The sequence below is a fragment of the Larimichthys crocea genome, chromosome XVII (genome assembly GCF_000972845.2).
Source record: "Larimichthys crocea isolate SSNF chromosome XVII, L_crocea_2.0, whole genome shotgun sequence".
NCBI classification, from domain to species: domain Eukaryota; kingdom Metazoa; phylum Chordata; class Actinopteri; family Sciaenidae; genus Larimichthys; species Larimichthys crocea.
The window spans coordinates 5,259,676-5,283,841 of record NC_040027.1 but is presented as its reverse complement, the minus strand read 5'-3'; the positions used below and the strand labels follow the sequence as shown (position 1 = coordinate 5,283,841).

At 43.1% G+C, this 24,166-nt stretch overlaps 1 protein-coding gene across 3 annotated transcripts; it reads right to left on the bottom strand.

Moving 5' to 3' along the window:
• Positions 1 to 764: 764 nt before the first annotated feature.
• LOC113747947 (translation initiation factor IF-2-like) lies at positions 765 to 8,031 on the bottom strand. 3 transcript variants are annotated; one of them, XM_027289888.1, is made up of 2 exons: positions 6,258 to 8,031; positions 765 to 2,714 (listed from the first exon to the last, which is right to left on the bottom strand). In XM_027289888.1, exon 2 carries the CDS (start codon positions 1,963 to 1,965, stop codon positions 1,306 to 1,308), a length of 660 nt encoding a protein of 219 aa, XP_027145689.1. In that variant the 5' UTR covers positions 1,966 to 2,714; positions 6,258 to 8,031; the 3' UTR covers positions 765 to 1,305. The 3 variants fall into 3 exon arrangements, with proteins under 3 accessions (XP_027145689.1, XP_027145690.1, XP_027145691.1); XM_027289889.1 differs by having other exon boundaries at positions 6,261 to 8,031; XM_027289890.1 differs by having other exon boundaries at positions 6,293 to 8,031.
• Between the last annotated feature and the right edge of the window lie 16,135 nt (positions 8,032 to 24,166).

Sequence of the window (24,166 nt, the reverse complement as noted above, 5' to 3'; positions counted from 1 at the left end):
TGTGAAAATTGTCTCAACCTAGATCCTCCAGCCGCTGCTGACGTTCCTGGGCCTGGAGCAAATTCTCGCGTGATAACTGTCCTAGTGTGTGGAGTTTTGCTCTCAGGTCCAGGACATACTGAACTTCGTTCTTACTTGGGCTCGGACCTTCCTCCCAGCTTTCTTTAACCAGGTCCAGAACCCTGCGTGGTTTTCTGCCAAACAGCAGCTCAAAGGGAGAAGATCCCGTGGAGGCCTGGGGTACCTCGCGCACTGCAAACAACAGAGGATGTAGCCATTTATCCCAATTACGACTATCATCGTGCACAAACTTACGGATCATGGACTTCAAAGTCTTATTCAGGCGCTCGACAAGGCCGTCAGTTTGAGGATGGTAAATACTGGTTCGAATAGACTTGATGCCCAACAATCCGTACAGTTCTCTCAGTGTTCGTGACATAAATTGGGTGCCTTGGTCAGTCAGGATCTCTTTCGGGATCCCAACTCGGGAGATAACTTGAAACAGTGCCTGCGCCACACTCTTTGCAGAGATGGTGCGCAGCGGCACTGCCTCTGGATATCGCGTTGCGTAATCCACAAGGACTAACACAAAGCGATATCCCAGTGCACTCCGGTGAAATGGCCCGATGAGGTCCATCCCAATGCGTTCAAATGGGACCTCGATCAGCGGTAATGGGCGCAACGGCGCTCTTGGGATGACCGGTTGGTTAACTAACTGGCATTCGGGACAAGACGCACACCAGCGGCGCCCGAATGCCTGGCCAATAGAATCGAGCCATTATCCGGTTTAGTGTTTTATCATATCCCATGTGTCCAGCCATCGGGTTATAATGAGCCGCCTGGAAAACTATTTCCCGACGGCTTTTTGGGACCAACAATTGGGTTATTATGTCATCTGCTTGAGTGTCACGACTCACTCTATATAATCTGTCCCTGCGCAATGAAAAATGTGGATACGTTAGCGCTGCGTCAGGGCGCACCATGTGACCATCAATTTGTATCACTTGGTCAAAGGCAAAGCGTAGAGTATCATCACGAGACTGCTCAAGTGGAAAATCTTCCATGGAGTTAAACACAGGAACCGGCGGCACCTCCTGAGAAGGCACCGCTGGCTCCCCCTCCCCGTCTGCAGTGTCGGACAACCTCGCGTCACCACTGAGCACAGCGCACATATCCCATGTCCCTGTCGGTCGTGAGTGCACCCCCACACACTGCCCCACTAACCTATCAAACCCAGGCCAATCTGTGCCCAAGATCAGAGGATGCGCCAGGCGGGAACTAACCGCAGCCTTCACACTATGCTTTTTACCCTTGTAACGAATTGCCACTGGCACCACAGGATATCTGTAAATATCCATGCACACACCTGATATCCACCCATCCTGCCTCTAACAATGCCCCGGGTCGAATCAGGTTCTGGTGAACTATAGACTGCATGCAGCCCGAGTCCACCATTGCCTGATGTGTACCCCCCTGAATCCTTACCGGAACGCTGTACGTCTCTCCTGGACCAGGGGAGGGTGCCGGAGGGCCGACAACCCGGATCACCTGCCCGACCTCCATTAGTGGACACTCGCGGCGGAAGTGTCCGGGCTGCCCGCACCTCCAGCACTCCTGCCCTGCGGCCTGAGGGACCCTCTGTGGGCTAAGAGCAGCGCCCGTAGCAGCTGGACCCTGTGGCTGAAGAGAAAAAGAGGGGATATTAGTGCGAGGAGCAGGGGAGGGGCGAGCGGGTGTGTACTGCGGGGGACCGGGTACTGGCACGGGTCTCCTGCGAGGTGCCGGGCTGGGACGGCAGGAGGACGCTGGCCGCGCCTCTGATGCCTGGCCCTGGGAGTGGACGGCCAGATGGTCTTCCGCGAGGGCGACGGCAGCCGCCAGGTCGTCGGGGCGGTGACAACGCACCCACTCGAGGGTGCCAACCGGCAGCCCCTCCACGAGCTGTTCCAGCACGATTTTCCCCATCAGCTGTCTCTCGCCTGTGGTCTCCCCCGGTTGCAGCCATCTATACGCCGCGTCCCTCAGCTGCTGGGCATAGGTGAACGGGCGGTCGGTGGGCCCCAGCTTGGTCCCCCGAAACTTCCGGCGGTGGTCCTCGGCCGAATATCCCAGTCGGTCAAGGACAGCCCTCTTCACGGACCGGCACTGCCCGCGAGAGGAGACAGGCAGGCCGAGCGCCACTGTCTGCTAGTCCCCGGATAAAAGTGGAAGCAGCCGCACGGGCCACTCTGCCTCCGGCCAGCCGCGCGCCGACGCTGTCACCTCGAACATTTCGAGGTACGATTGCGCATCATCATTCCCGGTCATCCTGTGCAGGGTCATGCCGGAGAGCGAGGGACCCGGTGGCGTTGCTCCTGCCCGGACCAACATCGCCTCCAGCAGCTGCGTCTGCCTCTCGGTCTGCTGCTGAAGCGCCGCGAGCTGTTGCCTGGTCCCGGCAACCTCCGCCACCATTTGGGCCAGCGCCGTTACTGGCTGCACCTGCTGTGGTTCCGACATCGCCTCTTGTGCTACGTTGGTTGGGCGCCAAAATGTGACAGGCTTGCTGCCACAGTGGGTTCTTAGCATGGACCAGTCGGAGACCAAACCCGTTTGTAAGGGATTCTTTTATTAATACACAAATCAGACCCACACTGCAGCCGTTCACAGGCGTCTCGCTGCCGTCTGCCGTGTGTCTTCTTCCGTCCTGCTTCGTCTTCCTGTCCAGCACGCTACTGTGGTGGAAAAGAGGGCGAGAGTGATTAGACAGTTGGGTACCGGTGTGCTGATCACTCTCCCCTGGCGCTGCTCTCCTGAGCCCTCCCCACACCTCTCTCCTGCAGCTGATGCACCACACTCCCCCTCCACAAAGTTATTAGTTATTAGTGGTGTGTAAAATTTGTTGATTGCACTATAGTGTTTTGGGGCCACAAACAAAATCTTGTTTAGGGCCAGTAAAGGCAGAGGGCCAGCCCTGAATCCACCAACTCCTGATGGTTAACATGTTTCAGTAGGTTAAAGATACTTCTTTAAAAATATATATATATAGCTGTGTAGATGTAAATAATACATATTAATAGTACAATTTTATCTATAAAATAATGCATATGCAAAACTTTACATAAACATTAACATGTGTTGAGATTTCACATAAAATAAAAACACTGTTGATTCTGCCTGTAATATATCTAACTCTGTCTTGCTTGGCCCATGTGTCTGCTTTAATTGTATATGAAAATATATACTACTTCTTATTGTCAAATCAAATCAAATCAAATCAAATTTTGTTTGTATAGCCCAAAGTCACAAAGTACATTTGCCTCGGAGGGCTTTACAATCTGTACAGGGAGTGACACCCTCTGTCCTTAGACCCTCGGTTCGAGTGACACAAAAAACCTTTAACAGGGAAAAAAGGTGGAAGAAACCTCAGGAAGAGCCACAGAGGAGGGATCCCTCTCCCAGGACGGACAGACGTGCAATAGATGTGACGTGTAACAGGACAATCAACACAAACATACTGGTACTATATAAATATATATATATATATATATATATATAAATATATATATATATATATATATATAGATATATATATATATATTTGGCAGTTGCATTGTTGCTGTGCTTCTGTGGAGTTATTTGGCAAGCTGTAAAAAGTGGATTAGTCAGTCTCAAATTAACATAATACAGTTAAATTTGCATTTGTTTAGCACTGGTGCTTTTAAATTGGAAAACAATACAATTACAGATCTGTCTATAAAGCTCAAGAGAGCATTTTGAACTGCGGTACGTCCTGGAAATAATCCAGTTAAAAAGCAGCCACCCATGAGAGGTTCAGTGAAGAGGAGTTCAGATTTGGATCCGAGTTATTGCTCCCACTTGCAGCTCAGTATCAGAAGACTAAAACTGCCATCCTCTGTCACTATCCAGCATGAGGAGGTGGACACTCATATTCTTGGGTATGTGCAATCAGCTACTCCACATGTTTTACCAGTTGGTTGTAGTTAGCGCATCTTTGCTACTTTTTTGTGTCATAAAGACTCCTAGTTAAGAGGTTTGGCACTGAGGGTGTTTATCCTGGGCCAACTGGAGGACCTGTGGCAGATTATACAGATGTACTGTATATTTGGTACATCTGGGGAAGTCTTCTTCTTCTTTTGTATATCCTTCAGCTCCGTTGCAGCAAGCCAGTCCAGTGTGTCACTGTCTAAGTCAATTAAGCCACAATCTCCATTTGGTGGCCGGTATATGGGGCAGCTGGTTGTCACATGCTCCACAGTCTGTAGTGGGTCCCACAGTGGCATTAGGCACTGTCTATAGGACCCCACTTGTGCATTGCTGCACCGAAACGTCCCACACCTGTCCTCAGGCGATTGAGTGTTGTCCACTCCTTACGGGGGAGGTCCTAGCTGGGCTGTTTTAGGTGCTCAGGGTGGATACCGTCTGAGCCTGGTGCCTTACCAGTCTTTTGGTGTTGTATGGCCAGATCCATCTCTTGCACCGTAAAGTTGATCGACAGGTTGTAATTGCATCCTGGGGCCCTAAGCAGTTCCTGGACTTTTGCTGATGTTTTTCTATTAAAGTCCTTATCTGCATTGGGGAAGTGGCCATTACTCAGCTGGAGCGATGCGATGGAGTTTGCAGTGATGGGGCATTGTGCCGGGGTAGTTGACCTTCCTGTCAGTTTGTTCAGAGTCTGCCATCCCCGTCGGCTTGAGTGTGTGAAGTTGATTGACTCCACAGTTTCAGTCCAACGTTGCCTGCGCTTATTGTTTAACCGGAATAAGTCGTCTGCTACTTTGTCCATGTCTTCAGTGGTTTGTGCTTCTGAATAGGCACGAAGAAGGCGTTCGCATTCGTCGTCCCAGCAGGGAATGTAGGCTTTGCATACACCACGGGGAATGTTGTTCTTAGCGGCAGCCAGCAGCATTTTGCAGTACGAGTCGTAGGCATCGTTTAGGTTGTTAGGGCACAGGTGTGGTAGGCCGGAAGCTGCCTTGTTCAGTTGGAATGGTGATGAGTGACGGTCGGTGGTGTGACCGTGGGAACATGTCCAGGATGCGTCTTACAGGGAGGGACTGGTTGTTATGGCATTTCGCAAATGCCAGGTCTGGGTTGGTGGTGCTGTTACATTGTGCAGAGTAGAATGTGCATGGCTTTCGCTTAAGAGCATGCAACCTTGCAACTACTCTATTATTACTCGCAGGGGGGGCCACGCGAAGGCTGTCTTCTTCCCCCCCAAGTGAACATAATCTTTAGTCACAAAAGTGTCTCAACTTCAAAACAGCTGTCTGCAGTTTGTTTCCATGAATGTCTCGTCCTAGGAGTCTGAGACACTTTGTCCATATGTCTTATATAGGAGTCGTGTAGGAGATTAGCAAATTCCTCTTCTAGCCCTCTTGACAGCAGCTTGTTGTAAAACAAATAGTTGAAACACAATTTTAGATACGCATAACAAATTTGACACCAAATAACACAGACAATTCAAACAAAACTTTTAAAATGACCAACAACCTCTCCACAGCTAACCACTGCTCCCCCGTGGCTAATGGCAAACTTGTTGGACCAATATGCTGACCAACAGGAAAAAATGGAAGAACTGGTGCAGTACAAAATATTGCTTTTCCACACTGTTCAACACATGAGATGGCTAACCATTGAGGAAACTGTACAGTATGTTTGTCTGTTTGTGCCAAAAAAAGAATGACACAACCTCTCTATGCAATTCCTCTGGTTAGTTGAGCAGCTCCAGTGCTTAAAACTGTTGTCTTAATCCTTAATCATCCTAAATAAAAGAACCAAGTCGCTATGCTTTACTGCACTCCAGTTACCTAGCAACACCCATTCACAAAATGCCATATAAGGCATAATGCAGTATAGAGGCTGAATGTACTCTCCGATTCAGAGAGAGAGGCAGAGTGAGAGGACATTAAAGAGACGTGACCAAACAGTGAAAATCCTGCCCTGCTCTGCTCTCAGTGATAGCAGTCTTATAAAGAATCATCAGGGGTGTAGGTTATATGTAATAATGGTGGTTTCTTTTCTTATATATATATACACTTAAATTACAAACCACCAAATTCTATAATGTTAGTTCTTTTGTATGTGTGAGCAGTACTCAATGACCCGAACACCAAGTTACACAGAAACAATTTATCGCACAAGATCCAAATAGGAATAATATTGTTAGGGGGATGTTTTTCCTTGAATGAGGGGATGGCCTCCTTTTAAAAGTCAGACTAAGAACAATGTTAAAATTCAGCAGTCAGAAAGCTCACAACCATGCTCCAATCTTCCCTCTGCAGTCCCTTACACCACGCCGGTTAGCCACCGCGAGCCGTCCTCCACTTTGTTAGTCTGAAGATCTCCCTGTGGTTTGTGCTGCTTCCATCCATCACTTGGCATCCACTTTGGCTGAAGCTCCTCCCCGCGACTCAGTTTCCAAAGCAAGCATGTAAACTCAAATCAAAGAAAAATAACAATCATAACTGAAGGAATTCCAAAACATACTTAAAGATAGATTAATAAACAATACATGCAATTAACAAAATACAGCACATAATAGAAAACTAATCTAACCAGCAGTAATGCATTAATATGACATGACACTTGATGGACATATCATCACTGCAGTCTTACAATGATCCAGAGTCAATGAGTCCTACATGAGATTGATACTGCTTTTGCATCCTACCCTGTCTTACCCTGTCTTCCAAATACATCTCCTATCTACCATGTATTTTCTGTCTTTCCTCAGTGTGTCTCTGCATTGTCAGTCAGTTGTTTAGCCCACTGGCCAGCCAGCCAACCAACTAGCCAGCCAATTAGTCATCTCAGTGGGAGCAGACTAAAACTTGGTCTCTTCCCACACCTAATACCTAACAGATCTTAAGGCTTACAATACAGACAGTAATGGGCACAGTGCACAAGACAGCTTTATAAACTGCAGCTTTTGGGCACAGAAAAAAAAAGAAAACACAGTGATTCATGAAACCGTGTTTCCATAACAACCATGGATATTTTATGCCTACTGTTCGCTTGTCTTGTCTCTTCTTACAGTAGATCATCATAGCTTCAGACTTGTTGAGGGATAGGAATCACTATCCCTGTATTATACAAGCAAATGAAAATACACCACTGACCAAATATTCACCCATTTTAAATGCATGAAATTAAAGTTTCTAAACCTGCATTGGGCTGGTCTTGGCCACACAACTGCTTTAAAGGTCCACTGTCATTTAGTGCTAAAATGACAAAACCAATAATTATTATTACTTATTTTCATTGCACACGAATGTTAACATGATATTCCATTTCTGCCAGTTGATCCTCCATAATGTGGTACACCTTTAAACTGTTTGAAATTTCTTGTGACATTTAGGGACCTTTCAGGCACTTTTGGTGATATTATTCCTCAAAAGGCTACTTCTAAGAAATGAAACAATTTTTCTGACCACGGGCAGTGACGTTAATATGTACGCTCCCAGAGCAGTTTAAGGATTCACAGTCACTGATGGCTCCATGAACAAGCAAATGTGAAGTTGTCAGTTCATGTTTTTTGTCATAATCTGAGTATATTATTTACACTGTCTTCATTGTTGCACTGTGTTTATTTTTGCCCCTTGAATAAAATATTATAGTACATTACACTTTCTTGTACATTGCAAATATTAAATTATTTTAACCAACTTTTTCACCCCACAGAATGAATGTTCTACTGTGGTAAAGGGTTGTTTTGATTCTTTAGCACACCAAATACCAATGCCGTGGGGTTATCTTTTAATGCCATTTACCCATGAAGGTCTGCAATACAATGCATGGGATGAAGGAACCCCTCTTTAAAATGTATATTTCACCATCCACACAGGTTTGAACACAGAAGAATATGAATTCCGTGAAGAGAAAATTAAAATTAGAGCATTGATGTAATGAAACAGTTTATATGTCTAAAGCCTTGGTAAAGTCAATTTGATTTACTTCTGATATGCAGGTAAAAATTTGTTCTGTTCTTTTTACATTACATTGCATTTAGCAGACGCTTTTATCCAAAGCGACTTACAGAGGAGGACATAAGCTGAGAAAGGTGTAAAGGAGCACAGAGTAGTTGTTAGTTTTTTGTTAGTTTTGTTAGGCAGGGAAGCATTCTCGAAACAGAAAGGTTTTTACAAGTTTTTTAAAGGTAGAAAGGGATGTTGCTGTTCTAGTAGCCGTTGGTAGGTCATTCCACCATTTGGGGACGACCACAGAGAAGAGTTTAGAGTGACCTCGCTTTGCGAGAGGCGAGGGTACAACTAGACAGTTTGTATGAGCGGAGCGTAACGCCCTGGTCGGGACGTGAGCCTTTAGTAAGACGCTGAGATAGGCAGGGGCAGATCCTGAGATGGTTTTGTAGGCTAGTGTCAGAGCTTTGTGTTTAATTCTGGCAGCTACAGGCAGCAAGTGCAGGTCACCATAATTTTAATAAATTATAAGAATAATTATTTCTTGTAATATTGTAATATATCTAATTATAGAAACCTCAATGAATCGTTCATCTATATGTAACATCTTGCCGGTTCTTGTGTGCATTTGTGTGGACTGTCTGAAAGCACTTTTGTTTTACTCTGCTCTAGATTAGATTAGATTAGATTAGATTAGATTAGATTAGATAATACTTTATTTATCCCACAACGGGGAAATTCACTTGTTTACAGCAGCGAAAAATAGTCAAGGAGGGAAAACACAAGTGTACATATTTACAAAAAGTACTAAAGTAGAATGTGCTAAAACAAGTACTAAGGTAGAACATAAACTTAAAAAAACAACAACAAAAAAAAAAACAAAAAAACAAAACAAAAAAAACAACAAAAACAAACAAGAACAAAAAATAGCAATGGAGAACAAAAAATAGCAATGGACAAAAAAATAGCAATGGTTGACATGAACAAGAGACTACAACATGATCAGGTGCAGGTGTTGTAAAGTCTCACAGCAGCAGGGATGAAGGACCTGCCGAACCTCTCCTTCTTACAGTGTCATGTAGGGGGTGAGAGGGGTTGTCCATGATGGATGTCAGCTTAGCTAACATCCTCCTCTCACCCACTTCCTCTGTGGAGTCCAGAGGACAGTCCAGGACAGAGCTCGCTCTTCTAATAAGTCTATTGAGTCTGCTCCTGTCCCTGTCCGTGCTGCCCCCTCTCCAGCAGACCACAGCATAAAAGATGGCTGAGGCCACCACAGAGTCGTAAAAAGTCCTGAGGAGAGCCCTGCACACTCCAAAGGACCTCAGCCTCCTCAGCAAGTGGAGACGACTCTGGCCCTTCTTGTAGAGAGCATGGGTGTTGTCAGTCCTCTGGTGTGCAGTATTGTGGGGTTTAGTATAGTACGATGTGGTTCTGTATTGAATGAATCCATTAATTATGCTTCCACACATCTTATCTTATCTTCAGTAATAATAATAAACATACCAGCTTTATACCAACCATACTCACAGGTTTGTTGAACTTGACTACAGCCTTGATCATAGTTGTTGTTGTTGACTTCTCTTCTAATGTAACATTTAAAGGTTTGAAGTGATTGATCCTTTAATCCTTTCCTTTCTTTCTTTCTTTCTTTTTTTTTTTACATCTCCCTGCAAAATATCGTTGCCAAGTGATCTTGGCTAAAGCTCCTCTTACTGGCTAGAATTGTATTTGTTGCTTGGCAACATTACCTTAGTGAACATCTTAACAGGAAGCAACTATTGAGGCTTCAGTGATTTAATAACACAACTCTTTCTGTTGGTTTTGCACCAGGCTGACAGTTCGCTGCATGACATCCTGCTACCTGCAGGGTACCGTCTCATACTCATATTGTCTCTTTGGGAAGCAAGTAAGTGTGTGTATGTGTGTGTGTGCTGAACATGCTCTCCCAAGCTGCTTGTGATTACAGCATAATGACACAATTCTGTCATCGGCTATCCTCCCCTGAGAGACACACATGTTTGTGTCTCTATGCTTTTTAGAACTGTCATTGCCACAAACCCTAATCATAAGTACCACATGCTTAAACCTCAACCCTCACCATCATTGGTCCTCACAAAGATATGAGTGCTCACATACACATGTGCATGTCATAGTATGCAGGAGTCTGGTCAGTTTGTAGTTTTACCTGACACCTCTGTCTATTGCTGTTACTGTACAGTATCTGCAGAGCTGGGAGTCCTGCCATTGTGATGTTATGATCATTGTTGTGTTTCCAGCTAACACTCACAGAATAGGTATGAGGTGTTGAGAAAACAAGCTGCAGTTTGTTACCCAAAATAGGCGAGCTTTCTAAATATAAAGCAGTGCAACCTATGTTTTATGGCAGATCCATGCTTGGCTTTTTTAAACCAGAGCTACCCAAAATAGGATCTGTGGGCAAAATCAGCTGAATCTGAGCTGCTTGAAATAGGACTTGTGGGCAAAACCTGGCTTTCATGACTAAAGTGTTACACAGAGTGTAAAATGTGCTCTTTCTCATTTATGGTGTTTAAAATGTTATCACTTTTCATCTGAGTTACTTGACAACAAGTCTCTCATGAGCCTCATTATTAGATGTTGAGGAAAAGCTGAAAGTATTTGTAAATGTGAACAATAAATGATCTTGTGTCTTGCATGTGGACTCTCAACAGTCAGTAATCCTTGAACATTTGGTGTTTGGCAATGTTTCTGACAGAGAGGATTGATCAATAAATCTCAAAATGCTGTCAAATAATTGTATTCCTGTAATGATAAGATACATGATTATTTTCTATATAATATTTGGGACTATTAAGCACAAAAACAAACCCACAAGCAGCAGTCAGTCATAAACAGACACAACATGAAGCTCAGTAAAGCCTTGTATTGATTTTAAATCACTGCCTGGCCTCTTGTGGCTCACAGCTTTTAAATCAGACAGAGAGTATGAGAATAGAACAGTACATGGCTGCATTTAGAAACTAATTTAAAATAAATAGTATATGTTCATGTATTATGACAACTCGTATCAGTCTAAAAAGTTTAACTCTATATATCAATTTGCACACAAGCCTTGAGATGCTACTTAGCATCCTTTCAACACATGCTATCATTTTTTATACCTTTTCTGTTTGTCATACAAAATAGACCACTGTGTCATATTTAGTTTTAAACACAAAACTTGCCAGATGTTACACATTACTCAAACTCAAATTCAGTCTAAGGAAGTTTCATCCCTCGAAATGAAAACTGAAAGATGTGATGTTGCAGTTTTTTCACCTTCTATGTGTTCAGGCAACCCAGGAAACAGAGTTAGAGAGAGACAGAGAGTCGGACAGACAGAGAGACTTGTTGACTGACTGGCTGGCCAGCTTCCTGTTTTCTCACAGACTGTTGTTAAACTCAGTCAATCTTGGAGAGTCCCAGTTCTGCCATCTGGGCTTAACTAGAGCTTCATTCTGGCACCGCCAACTGGCACATATGGCATAAGGATACTATGTCATTTGTTAGAGTTGTTGTTGTTATAGTAGAGTGAAATAAAACTCATGGTTATATTTTGTTATTAAGTGTCAGAGGTCTGTTTTTTTTTTTTAAGATAATTTTTTTGGCCTTTATTGATAGTACAGCTGAAGATAGACAGAAAGCAGGGGGCAGAGAGAGGGGGAGTGACACACAGTAAATTAGCCGTTCGATGCGGGATTCGAACCGGGGCCAGCTGCAGTGAAGACTGAAGTCTCTTGCACACGGGACGGCCGCTTAACCCACTACGCCACCGACCGCCCCAGAGGTCTGTTTTTTATCCACTTGTCCAGACTACCTCAAGGGGGAGTTACATGTCATCTCTACATTTTGTATTTCAGAAACCTTCTTTTATCTTTGTCAATGTATCTTTAAGCCTTCTGTTGTTCTTATGACCTCCAGTGTCCATGTGCAGTCCCTTCCTTAGTATCCTCCCCTGTTGCATCAATTATTGTCTTCACTGTTTAGATGTGGATCATGAGAATTTAAAAGCAGCACATCCTGACTGACACTACCCATTTGGAGGGCAGCTATCTTTTTTTTTAGCATCCCATTAAAGCCAAGGTAATTAAAGGACAGGACTGATGATTTTACTTGATTATTTAATTTGATTACATGGCTGTGTTGAATACTTGATTCTGATTAGTCATTTAAGGTGCTCTATGGTCTGTTATTTCCATATAGCAGAATGCTGTTATCAAGGAAATAGACAGTTCCTTTGGATGCAGTTGATCATAGACTAGATGAATATTGCAAACACAATAAATCAACAAAATCATTTCAGAATCAATATTTTGTGTCAAAATATTGATTTCTCTAGTAAGTAGCTGTGTAATAAGCGTGCTGATGTACAGCACATGGGTCATTGTTGTGAAATAATACTTTTCTTTTTGTCTTGGACCTGTCTTTGCTGAGCATAAATCATTAAACCTTTTGCAGGAACATATTTCTCCATACTTACGCCTTACACCAGAAAGCTGCCCAGTGCAACCACAGTGTGATAGAGTTTTTTTGAGATGGTCCACCAAAGCATTTGTGAGTTAAGTACCACCTTCCCCAAACAAATTTATCCTGATGGTCCTGGAATCGACTTTAGACGTCTGCTTCTCTAATATCAGCTCAGTTATCTCGAGGATTTAAACTTAAGGACTTCAAACAGGTCATGATTTGGTTCATTTTAAACTCAGTCATTTTGTCATGAATGACCTGCTGACTTTATTGTTCTGTTATACTATTGTTTATGTTTTGAGCTGATTTGTATGTATTGTATGTCCCAGGGATGGGCATTGCACATTAGCTTAGATGCTGTGGCATTGGTTTATGTCCAGCACCAATGCTCAGTACCAAAGCAGGAAGTAGTGTTCCCTTTATGTAGTAGGGAAGAAAGTAAGAGTCTGGAGGTTGAGGTAGTAAATAGACAGCGAACACATTTTAAATTCATGCAGAAGACATGTATTTCTTTGCCTTTTTATTAAACAGAATCACAGTCTTTCCCTAATGGCTAACCACAACAAAATAGCCATAATTATCATTTTACCCTAACCTTAACTTAAAGTGAGGGTGAGGACCTCACACAGTTCTCCTTTCAAAGAATATCCAAAGAGGTTCCAGAAAAGATTGCAGAGAGCATGGACAGTCTTTCATTAACCATACTGTAGTTGCCAAGTGCAAAAAGCATGACATGTAAAATGTTGTAGCTGAAGTGAAAGACTACTGCTAGATTCCAGTCAAACTAGCATGAAAGTGCTGCACTTTGTACATTAGCAAGAGGTTTAGTGCATAATTCATTGCCAACCTGCTCATGCTACTAGTCGCCAAGACTGAAAAAAATGTTTCATGGATTCATTGCTTTCTAAATTGACATTAAAGTCAATTAAATTGAATCTAACAGGCCTCATTCTGGCTATGGATAAGCTGATTGGACTCAGGCAGCCACTAAACAGAGATCCACTCAGTAGGCCACTAACTATGAGCAGCAATTTGCCATGCTTTGACATGTGTAAGACTGATCACTTAAAATATATGATTTCCCCCACATGAGTCCTCTGTGGTTCAGCAACTATGGCAACAATGCAATCATAACTTTGGTACCCTGTGGCTTGTTAATTATTTGGATTGCTCAACAGTTATTTATGTGAAACATAAAGCCTGTAAATTAAAGTCATTCTCAAAAGAAGTTCTGTGAATTCAAATAATGACACAGATCATCATTTTTGATTGATGGCATCGTTACTTTTCAGATTCAGATTTAATTTTGTGAACTAGGCTGTAGATCAAGAAGTGAATGATAAGGAAGGGCATTTATCCTGGGCATCAGTCCAATGTAGCAATGTAATGTACATATATATATATATATATATAGTCACATCAGATGTTAGCAAAATGCTATCTTCATATCAATCAATTAGCTAGCTAGAGTTAGCTAATGTTAGCAAAATATTTGCTAACCAGATAGCTAATTTACATCAATCTTTAGTCAGCTAATGTTTGGCCAACAATAACTAATATAAGATTGTGATAACATATGCAGTATGTTCTCCTTTGAACTCTTCACATTTTGGTCAGCTTTTCAACAAGCCCAGCACATAGCATATCTATGCTAATGTTATTGGAGCAAAAAAGAGGCAGGACTGTTGGAATGGTCAGCTGGAAAGCTTGTCCTTTAAGAAAATCGCTGTACAAGAGCAGTTCATTCACATCATTTTAATGATTTGTCTCATTGTTGTCTTATTCTAGCCTGTGTTAATAAACTAAATGGATACCCTTTAACTAAAGGCTGGTGAATATGGAATGACATATGGATATTTGTTATTATTTTCATCCATTTTCCATAACTGCTTATCCTCATCAGGATCCTAGGGGCTGGAGCCAATCCTAGCCTACTAGTCAGCAGGTCATCACAGGACTGACACATAGAGACAAACAAGCATTCATGCTCACGTTTACACATAGAGGCTAATGAACTGATTGAGTGTGCGTGCAAGGCGCACACTATATGTTATCCACCGCGCTTATTGAGTGTGCCTGAAAGCGCACACTATATGTTATCCACCGCGCTTATTGAGTGTGCCTGAAAGAGCACACTCTTTATTATCTCTCGGGCTTATTATTGAGTGTGCATGCAAGGCGCACACTATATGTTATCCACCGCGCTTATTATTATTCTTACGCCCGTTTTTTGGTTCGCTACTCCTCCCAGAGTTTTTGTCGCACATACACAAAACAGGTATCAAAACTACCGGCTCGGCCGGGACATGTGTGCTATGACTTTTCTAAGAGTTTCGTATGTTTTTCGCGAATTTATTGCGAATTTATTGCGAAAAATTTCCCATATGGAATGAATGGGGAGGCCCGAAAAAAAATACATTTCAACAGACATTTTCAGCAATGAACTGCTCTGGCATACTTTCACCGAGAGACTTCGTTTAAACTTTAAAACGTAGGTATGCTCCCTTATCTTCAGGATTCACTACACATTGACAGCTTTACCGTTTTTAAACTATCAAGGCTCAAAGTTGAGCAGGTTTTTAGTCAAATTTCTGGGTTTATAATGGGTGTGTATGGGCGGAATGTTGTGCTAAGTGGATGACATCATCAGCTGAGTGAGGAGCAGGGAGAAAAATCAGTGAAAAAAATAAAACGTATTTGACGACCGTTCTCAAAGCCCAGCTACAGACATGATTATCCCCTCAAATGTAGGAAAATTCGAGTGTGATCGCAGTGATAAACTGTTGAAGCTGTCTCTTTTATATTTTTGGCTCCATACGGAATTGATCGAGTACCCCCACCCCTCCACAGCCTCATTCACTCCCATGGTTTTTTGGAGCATAGAATTTTCTGGAATGAGCAGGGACACTGGTGCTTTCTCTGACTCCTAGCGCCAAAGTTTTATACAATTTTCCCCTGAAACTTGGCACAGACATTATACGCAAGACGCATTCTTCTGGTTATTTCAGATTTTGGTTTGATGCATACCTTATATTTTTTTTTTGGCCACCTTCGAGGGGGATCATTCAGACTAACTGTGCATCTAAGTGGGACAGACAGGCTGCATGCAGCACCGTGACTAATTACTCTGACCTGCAGCTCACCCTGGTTGTTTGGCAACCTCAAGCATGCCTTTGACTAACTTTTTGAAGTCCTGTTTGATATCAGACTATCAAGACTACATTTTTAATGTCGGCCATTTTATCCTTGTCTCTCACAAACCAAACACATAGATAGAGAGAGACACACACCACACCATGCAGACAGACAGGCAGACGCACACACCCACACACACACGCACACAACACACACACACCAACACACAGAACAGCACACACACACACACACACACACACAGGACAAGTTTTTCAAAAAAAGTCCCTCAAATAAGAGCCCAATAAAAAGGCAATGATGACACACTTGTTGTATTAAACTGAATTTTCGGAGCAGTGTCAGTAATAATGCATGGGGACAACGGGGCCAGAGTCACCATACTCAAAATTTCTTTAGAAATTTTTTCTAGTTCTTATTCGTCTTCCGTTTCTTCCGTGTTTTTTTTTTTCGGTTCGCTTCTCCTCCCAGAGTTTTGTCGCCACATACACAAAACGGGTACAAAACGACCAGCTCGGCCGGGAATCGATGGCTATGACTTTTCTAAGAGTTTCGGCAAACGGTTTGGCCAAAAATCGCCAAAACCACGCCAAAAAATGAATTGCGAGAATTTCCAGAGTAGTGAGTGGATGTCATCGCTACAGTGGAGGGGAGACAAATCGAAAATAAATTTGTAAACTGCGACTGTGGCCGCAAATGCACAGCTACAGACATGATTATCCCCTCAAACGAGGAAATCGGAGGTGGTCGCAGTGATAACACTGTTGTAGCTGTCAGATATATAGTTTTGGGCCTGACACGCAAATATGTGGCGCAACTCCCATCCTCAGCTCAATATCCTCCCATGTTTCTTCTTGCTCCCAAGGGCACATTTCTTCATTTATCGACACAAAACAACTATTTAAAAGACAGGATGTTTCTCATCTTGCTTGTGGTTAATTCGGCTCAATGATTGGAATTACGGTTTGGTCAGAAATCCTTCCTGTTCGAGAGAGCTCAGCATTATCTCTCAGTCTCTAAGTGACATTCTAACAGGTGCAGTAACTGCTCTCCTGATTACAGTTGGTCCTGGTTGCTTGGCAACCTCAGCCTGCTTGAAGGAGGAGAGGGGGGAGGGGCCAGCAGACAGAAGCCGAGCGGCGGCCATTTTTGTAGTTCTTTGCACTTAATTTGAACCTGTCTGTGTAAAATGGCAGACAGAGACAGCAGAGCGTTAGCGCTAGCTATAAAGACATGCTATTTGCAAACATTAGCGACCAAGGCTAAAATTAGTGCTAATTAATTAGCCACTAGGTTAAATACATGTTAATACAACATGCTAATTAATTGCTAACGCGTCAGCGCATCAGCAATAACATGCTAATGTTAACATGCTCATGTTAATTCTAACAGGTGCAGATTAGCTGCTGCTGATTAGGTCCGGTTGCTTGGCAACCTCAGCCTGCTTGAAGGAGGAGAGGGGGAGGGGCCAGAGACAGAAGCTGAGCGGCGGCCATTTTTGTAGTTCTTTGCACTTAATTTGAACCTGTCTGTGTAAAATGGCAGACAGAGACAGCAGAGCGTTAGCGCTAGCTATAAAGACATGCTATATGCAAACATTAGCGACCAATGCTAAAATTAGTGCTAATTAACATTAGCCACTAGGAATTAAATACATGTTAATTACTAACATGCCAATGTTAATTGCTAACGCGTCAGCGCATCAGCAATAACATGCTAGTGTTAACATGCTCATGTTAATTCTAACAGGTGCAGATTAGCTGCTGCTGATTAGGTCCTGGTTGCTTGGCAACCTCAGCCTGCTTGAAGGAGGAGAGGGGGGAGGGGCCAGCAGGCAGAAGCCTAGCGGCAGCCATTTTAGTAGTTCTTTGCACTTAATTTGAACCTGTCTGTGTAAAATGGCAGACAGAGACAGCAGAGCGTTAGCGCTAGCTATAAAGACATGCTATATGCAAACATTAGCGACCAATGCTAAAATTAGTGCTAATTAACATTAGCCACTAGGAATTAAATACATGTTAATTACTAACATGCTAACGTTAATTGCTAACGCGTCAGCGCATCAGCAATAACATGCTAATGTTAACATGCTCATGTTAATTCTAACAGGTGCAGATTAGCTGCGGCTGATTAGGTCCTGGTTGCTGGCAACCTCAGTCTGCTGAAGGGAAGGGAGGGCCAGCGCAGAGAAGCCGCGGCAGCCATTTTATAGTTCTTTGCACTTAATTTGAACCTGTCTGTGTAAATGGCAGACAGAGACAGCAGCGGTTAGCGCATGCTTAAAGACATGCTATATGCAAACATTAGCGACCATGCTAAATAGTGCTAATTAACATTAGCCACTAGGAATTAAATACATGTTAATTACTAACATGCTAATGTTAATTGCTAACGCGTCAGCACATCAGCAATAACATGCTAATTGTTAACATCAATTTAATTCTAACAGGTGCAGATTAGCTGCTGCTGATTATATAATAGTTTTGGCCTGACACGCAAATATGTGGCAGCAACTCCCATCCTCAGCCTCATATACTCCCGGTTTCTCTTGCTCCCAAGGGCATTCTTCATTATCGACACAAAAAAACATTAAAATGTCAGGATGTTCTCATCTTGCTTGTGGTTAAGTCGGCTCAATGATGGAATTACGGTTTGGGTCAGAAATCCTTCCTGTTCGAGAGGAGGTCTCAGCATTATCGCTTAGTCTCTATTGACATTCTAACAGGTGCAGTAACTGCTCTCCTGATTACAGTTGGTCCTGGTTGCTTGGCAACCTCAGCCTGCTTGAAGGAGGAGAGGGGGGAGGGGCCAGCAGGCAGAAGCCTAGCGGCAGCCTGTTAGTAGTTCTTGGCACTTAATTTGAACTTGTCTGTCTAAAATGGCAGACAGTGACAGCAAGCAGCTAGTACATTAGCGCTAGCTGCTCTTGTAAAGACATCTATTTGCTAACATTAGCGACCAATGCTAAAATTTGTACTAATTAACATTAGCCACTAGGAATAAATACATTGAATTCTAACATTAGCTAACGTTAATTGCTAGCGCATCTGCTAACATGCTTATGCAAACAGTGCAATGGTAATTGCTAGGGCATCAGCGTTAACATGCTAATCCTAACATGCTAATGTTAATTTGCTAATGTTAACATGCTAATGTTTTGCTAATGTTAACATGTTAATGTTAACATGCTAATGTTAACATGCTAATGTTAAAATGCTATGCTAACATGCTAATGATAACATGCTAATGTTTAACTGCTAGCGCATCACCGCTAACATGCAAGGGTAATTGCTAATGCGGAAATGCTAATGGTAATTGCTAATGCTGCATGCTAATGTTAATTGCTAGCCGCATCAGCGCTAACATGTTAATGCTAACATGTTAATGTCAACATGCTAATGCTACTACTAGCGCATCAGCGTAACATGCTCATGTTAACATGCTCATGTTAACTGCTAATGTTAAAATGCTAATGTGATTGGTAGCGCATCAGTGCTAATGCTAACATGCTAACGTTACCATGCTAATGTAACATTGCGAGTTAATTGCTAGCGCTTCAGCGCTAACATGCAAGGATAACATGCTAATGACAACAAGCTAATGCTAACATCTATGCTAATTGCTAGCACGTAAGCGCCACGCTCTTGTGTCATATAAACATGTTAAAAATGACTGTTTGAGGTGTGCTTTTTGAATCAGACCCCACAACAGCCCACTCGTCCCTCAAAATTCTTTCTAGTACTGAATTTGCTGAGCAGGTCAGTAATAATGCATGGGGACGACGGGGCCAGAGTCAGGAGCCAAGGTACTTTTTATTATCTGTTTCTGAACATAATGGACACAAGCTGAAACCAAAACGATTCGTTTTTTGTTTTTTTCGTTTTGACAAAAAACTAAAACCAAAATTCGGCTCAATTTCTCGTTTTCTGTTCCAATCACCAAAAACAAAATTTCCACTTCCATATTCCGTTTTAGTGGTGGGCGGGGCTCGTACGATTTTTTGCCCGGTACTCTTCAAAAATAAAGGTTCTTCCGTTTGACAAAGTTATTCTTATAAGGGTGACCAAACGTCCCTTTTGGCCGGACATTCTACGTCCTGTCGGGGGGCTCCTGAGGATTTTTTTCTTTATAAATTCATGAAAATGTCTGGTTTTCAATTGACTGGCGCTTTGCACAGGCTGTCCTGTGTGTGGACCTGCGACGCGCACACTGGCTAGTAGTACTGACATAGTAGTGGCATTTCCCGGAAATGCCACTACTAGAATGCACTATCTGAGGCCAATGCCGCTGACCTGTAAGAGCAGATCCCACTATCTGAGGCATTGATTATCTCTCAACTGCTGACGCTGTGTGTGTGTGGTGTAATCTGGGTATGTGCAGTGTATGTGTAGCATAGCCAGGACCCAGGGGCGGGCTTACAGGAACAGAAAATAAAAAAGTACCTTGGTCGTTATGTGCAGTTTTGACCTATTTTTTCATATTAACAGACCAGTCGACTGTGAAAGTCATCTTAGTTGTGGACCAAGTACTTTTTATTATTCTGTTTTCTGGGCATAATGGACACAAGCTGAAACCAGAACGAGCCGTTTTTCGTTTTTTCGTTTTGACAAAAACGAAAAAACGAAAATTCGCTCAATTTCTCGTTTTTGTTCCAACACCAAAAACTAATTTCCACTTCCACTTTCCGTTTTAGTGGTGGGCGGGGCTCATACGCTCTTTGCCCGGCACTCTTCAAAATAAATTTCTTCCGTTTACAAAAATATTACTTTATTAAAGGAGAGACCAAACGTCCTCTTTTGGCCGGACATTTTTACGTCCTGTCTGGGCCTCTGAGGATTTTTTTCTTTATAAGTTCATGAAAATGTCCGGTTTTCAATTGACTGGCCTTTGCACAGGCTGTGTGTGGACCTGCGCCCGCACACTGGCTCAATTCGTGGCAACGGCCACTACTAGATGCCACTATCTGAGGCATTGATTAACTCTCAACTGCTCCGCTGTGTGTGTGCGCGCGCGCGTGCGTGCGCCACGGCAGTTGCTGCTGTTATGGCATTTGTTTTTTATTTTATAAAACAGTCAGTGTTGTATTACACTCGATGGAGAGAACATTTCTTTTTACGTGAGTTCGCATTAATTTGCGAGGTGTGGCGCAACTGCCACGGACCTGCCGCGCAGCTGCCGGTACCTGAGGCTTTAAATGTCCCAAGGGCTACTCCGACTGACAGTAGGTGGCAGTCGCCCCTTTCGGTGTCTGAGTTGACGCCCCAATTGTTTGTCAGGTATGGAAGCTATTTAAATATCCGATCTTAAAATCACCTAAAATGTCCAACATAAAAGGTAATTGATACAGTTAAAGCATTGTTCATACCACTATTCATAAAGTGTCATATCCTATACAGTGTGTTTTCTCACACTTTTGGATGGTCATTTTAGTTTTTAGTAATGAATTAAGTGAAAACAAATGACCCCGCAAGCAACACAAATAATGCACTTTTGAAGAACTTTTTATTTCGGGTAAAGCATTCCATCTCCAAAGTGTCAGCAAAAACACAAATCTAGCAACATTTAAATATTTATTCTTTAAATTAACAATGTGTTTCACACTTTATTTAGTGGCCTACCTCACACACATACACACGCACAGTCATGGCAGCTCGCTGCGCCACACAGTGGTTAAGAGATTATTTAAGAACCTCCCAAATTAATGCGGAACTCACGTAAAAGAAATGTTACTTCCATCGAGTGTAATACAACAATGACTGTTTTATAAAATAAAAACAAATGACCATAGCAGCAGCAACTGCCATGGAGCGCACACACACACACGCTGTCGAGTTAGGTTCTTTATCTATTTAATAAAGATGCTGAGACGGATTTCACGTTGAGTCTTTACTTCCACATTTCACATGAACTTTGACCCGTGGCTCTGTAACAAAAACATAACCTGAGGTTCCCCTGTAAGACCGCCCCCTGGTGTCCTGGCCTAATGCTACACACATACTGCACATACCCAGATTACACCACACACGCACGCACGCGCGCACACACACAGCGGCAGCAGTTGAGAGATTAATCAATGCCTCAGATAGTGGCATCTGCCTCTACAGGTTAGCGGCATGTGCCTCAGATAGTGCCATCTGCCACGGCATGTGCCTTTAGATGCCACGAATTGAGCCAGTGTGCGCGTCGCCGGTCCACACACAGGACAGCCTGTGCAAAGCGCCAGTCAATTGAAAACCGGACATTTTCATGAACTTATAAAGAAAAAAATCCTCAGGAGCCCCAGACAGGACGTAAAAATGTCCGGCCAAAAGAGGACGTTTGGTCTCCCTTTAATAAAGTAATATTTTTGTCAAACGGAAGAACTTTTATTTTGAAGAGTAAAAGAAGGGCAAAGAAGCGTACGAGCCCCGCCCACCACTAAAACGTAAAGTGGAAGTGGAAATTTTGTTTTTGGTGATTGGAACAGAAAACGAGAAATTGAGCTGAATTTCTCGTTTTCTGTCCCAATCACCAAAAACAACACTGGCTCAATTCGTGGCATCTAAAGGCATCTAGTAGTGGCATTTCCCGGAAATGCCACTACTAGATGCCACTATCTGAGGCACATGCCGCTAACCTGTGGAGGCAGATGCCACTATCTGAGGCATTGATTAATCTCTCAACTGCTGCCGCTGTGTGTGCGTGCGTGCGTGTGTGGTGTAATCTGGGCATGTGCAGTGTATGTGTAGCATTAGGCCAGGACACCAGGGGGCGGTCTTACAGGGGAACCTCAGGTTATGTTTTTGTTACAGAGCCACGGGTCAAAGTTCATGTGAAATGTGGAAGTAAAGACTCAACCTGAAATCCGTCTCAGCATCTTTATCAAATAGATAAAGAACCTACCTCGACAGCGTGTGTGTGTGCGCGCGCGCTCCATGGCAGTTGCTGCTGTTATGGTCATTTGTTTTTATTTTATAAAACAGTCATTGTTGTATTACACTCGATGGAAGTAACATTTCTTTTACGTGAGTTCCGCATTAATTTGCGAGGTTCTTAAATAATCTCTTAACCACTGTGTGGCGCAGCTGCCACTGACCTGCTGCTGTGCGTGTGTATGTGTGTGAGGTAGGCAACTAAATAAAGTGTAAAAACACATTGTTCATTTAAAGAATAAATATTTGAATGGTTGCTAGATTTGTGTTTTTTCTGACACTTTGGAGAATGGAATGCTTAGCCCGAAATAAAAGTGAAATTATTTGTGTTGCTTGCGGGGTCATTTGTTTTCACTTAATTCATCTATAAAAACTAAAAATGACCATCAAAAGTGTTGAGAAACAACACCTGTCATAGGATATGACACTTTATGACATAAGTGGTATGAACCGAATGCTTTAACTGTTATAACATTACCTTTTATGTTGGAACATTTTAGGTTGATTTTAAGATCGGATATTTAAATTAGCTTCCATACCTGACAACCAATTGGGGCGTCAACTCAGACACCGAAAGGGGGCGACTGCCCACCTACTTGTCAGTCGGAGTAGGCCTTGGGACATTTAATAGCCTCAGGTACCGGCAGCTGCGGCGGCAGGTCAGTGGCAGTTGCGCCACACCTCGCAAATTAATGCGGAACTCACGTAAAAGAAATGTTACTTCCATCGAGTGTAATACAACAATGACTGTTTTATAAAATAAAAACAAATAACCATAACAGCAGCAACTGCCGTGGCGCACGCACGCGCGCGCGCACACACACAGCGGCAGCAGTTGAGAGATTAATCAATGCCTCAGATAGTGGCATCTGCCTCTACAGGTTAGCGGCATGTGCCTCAGATAGTGGCATCTAGTAGTGGCCGTTGCCACGAATTGAGCCAGTGTGCGCGTCGCAGGTCCACACACAGCCTGTGCAAAGCGCCAGTCAATTGAAAACCGGACATTTTCATGAACTTATAAAGAAAAAAATCCTCAGGAGCCACAGACAAAAAATGTCCGGCCAAAAGAGGACGTTTGGTCTCCCTTTAATAAAGTAATATTTTTGTCAAACGGAAGAACTTTTATTTTGAAGAGTGCCGGGCAAAGAAGCGTACGAGCCCCGCCCACCACTAAAACGGAAAGTGGAAGTGGAAATGTTGTTTTTGGTGATTGGAACAGAAAACGAGAAATTGAGCCGAATTTTCGTTTTTTCGTTTTTTGTCAAAAACGAAAAAACGAAGAAACGACTCGTTTCTGGTTTCAGCTTGTGTCCATTATGCCCAGAAAACAGAATAATAAAAAGTACCTTGGTCGTCGTTGTGGCCCTAGCCTCAATATGTACTGTATGTTTATAATAATGAAACATCCAACATAAGCACACAAAAATGATTCTCATTTGAAATCATGTTTTAGCAACATTTGGGTTATTTTTGTCTCACAGGAAAAGAAAGGCAGCATGGCAACAGTCTCAGGGGCAGAGAGAGAGTGTGTGTGTGTGTGGTTACACGGGGAGATAAAAAGACGACTTCTATTCTTTCTCTTTCTCAAACACACAAACACACACATCCGCACACAATTAGGCTTACAACACACGCGCGCACGCTCGTACGCACGCAAGCACAAACGCACCTACTCTGGCGTTCTCGTTCCATCTTCAT

What these genes read in the sequence shown, in the direction of transcription:
- LOC113747947 (XM_027289888.1), bottom strand. Translation starts at nt 1,965, where the DNA reads ATGGGGAAAATCGTGCTGGAACAGCTCGTGGAGGGGCTGCCGGTTGGC.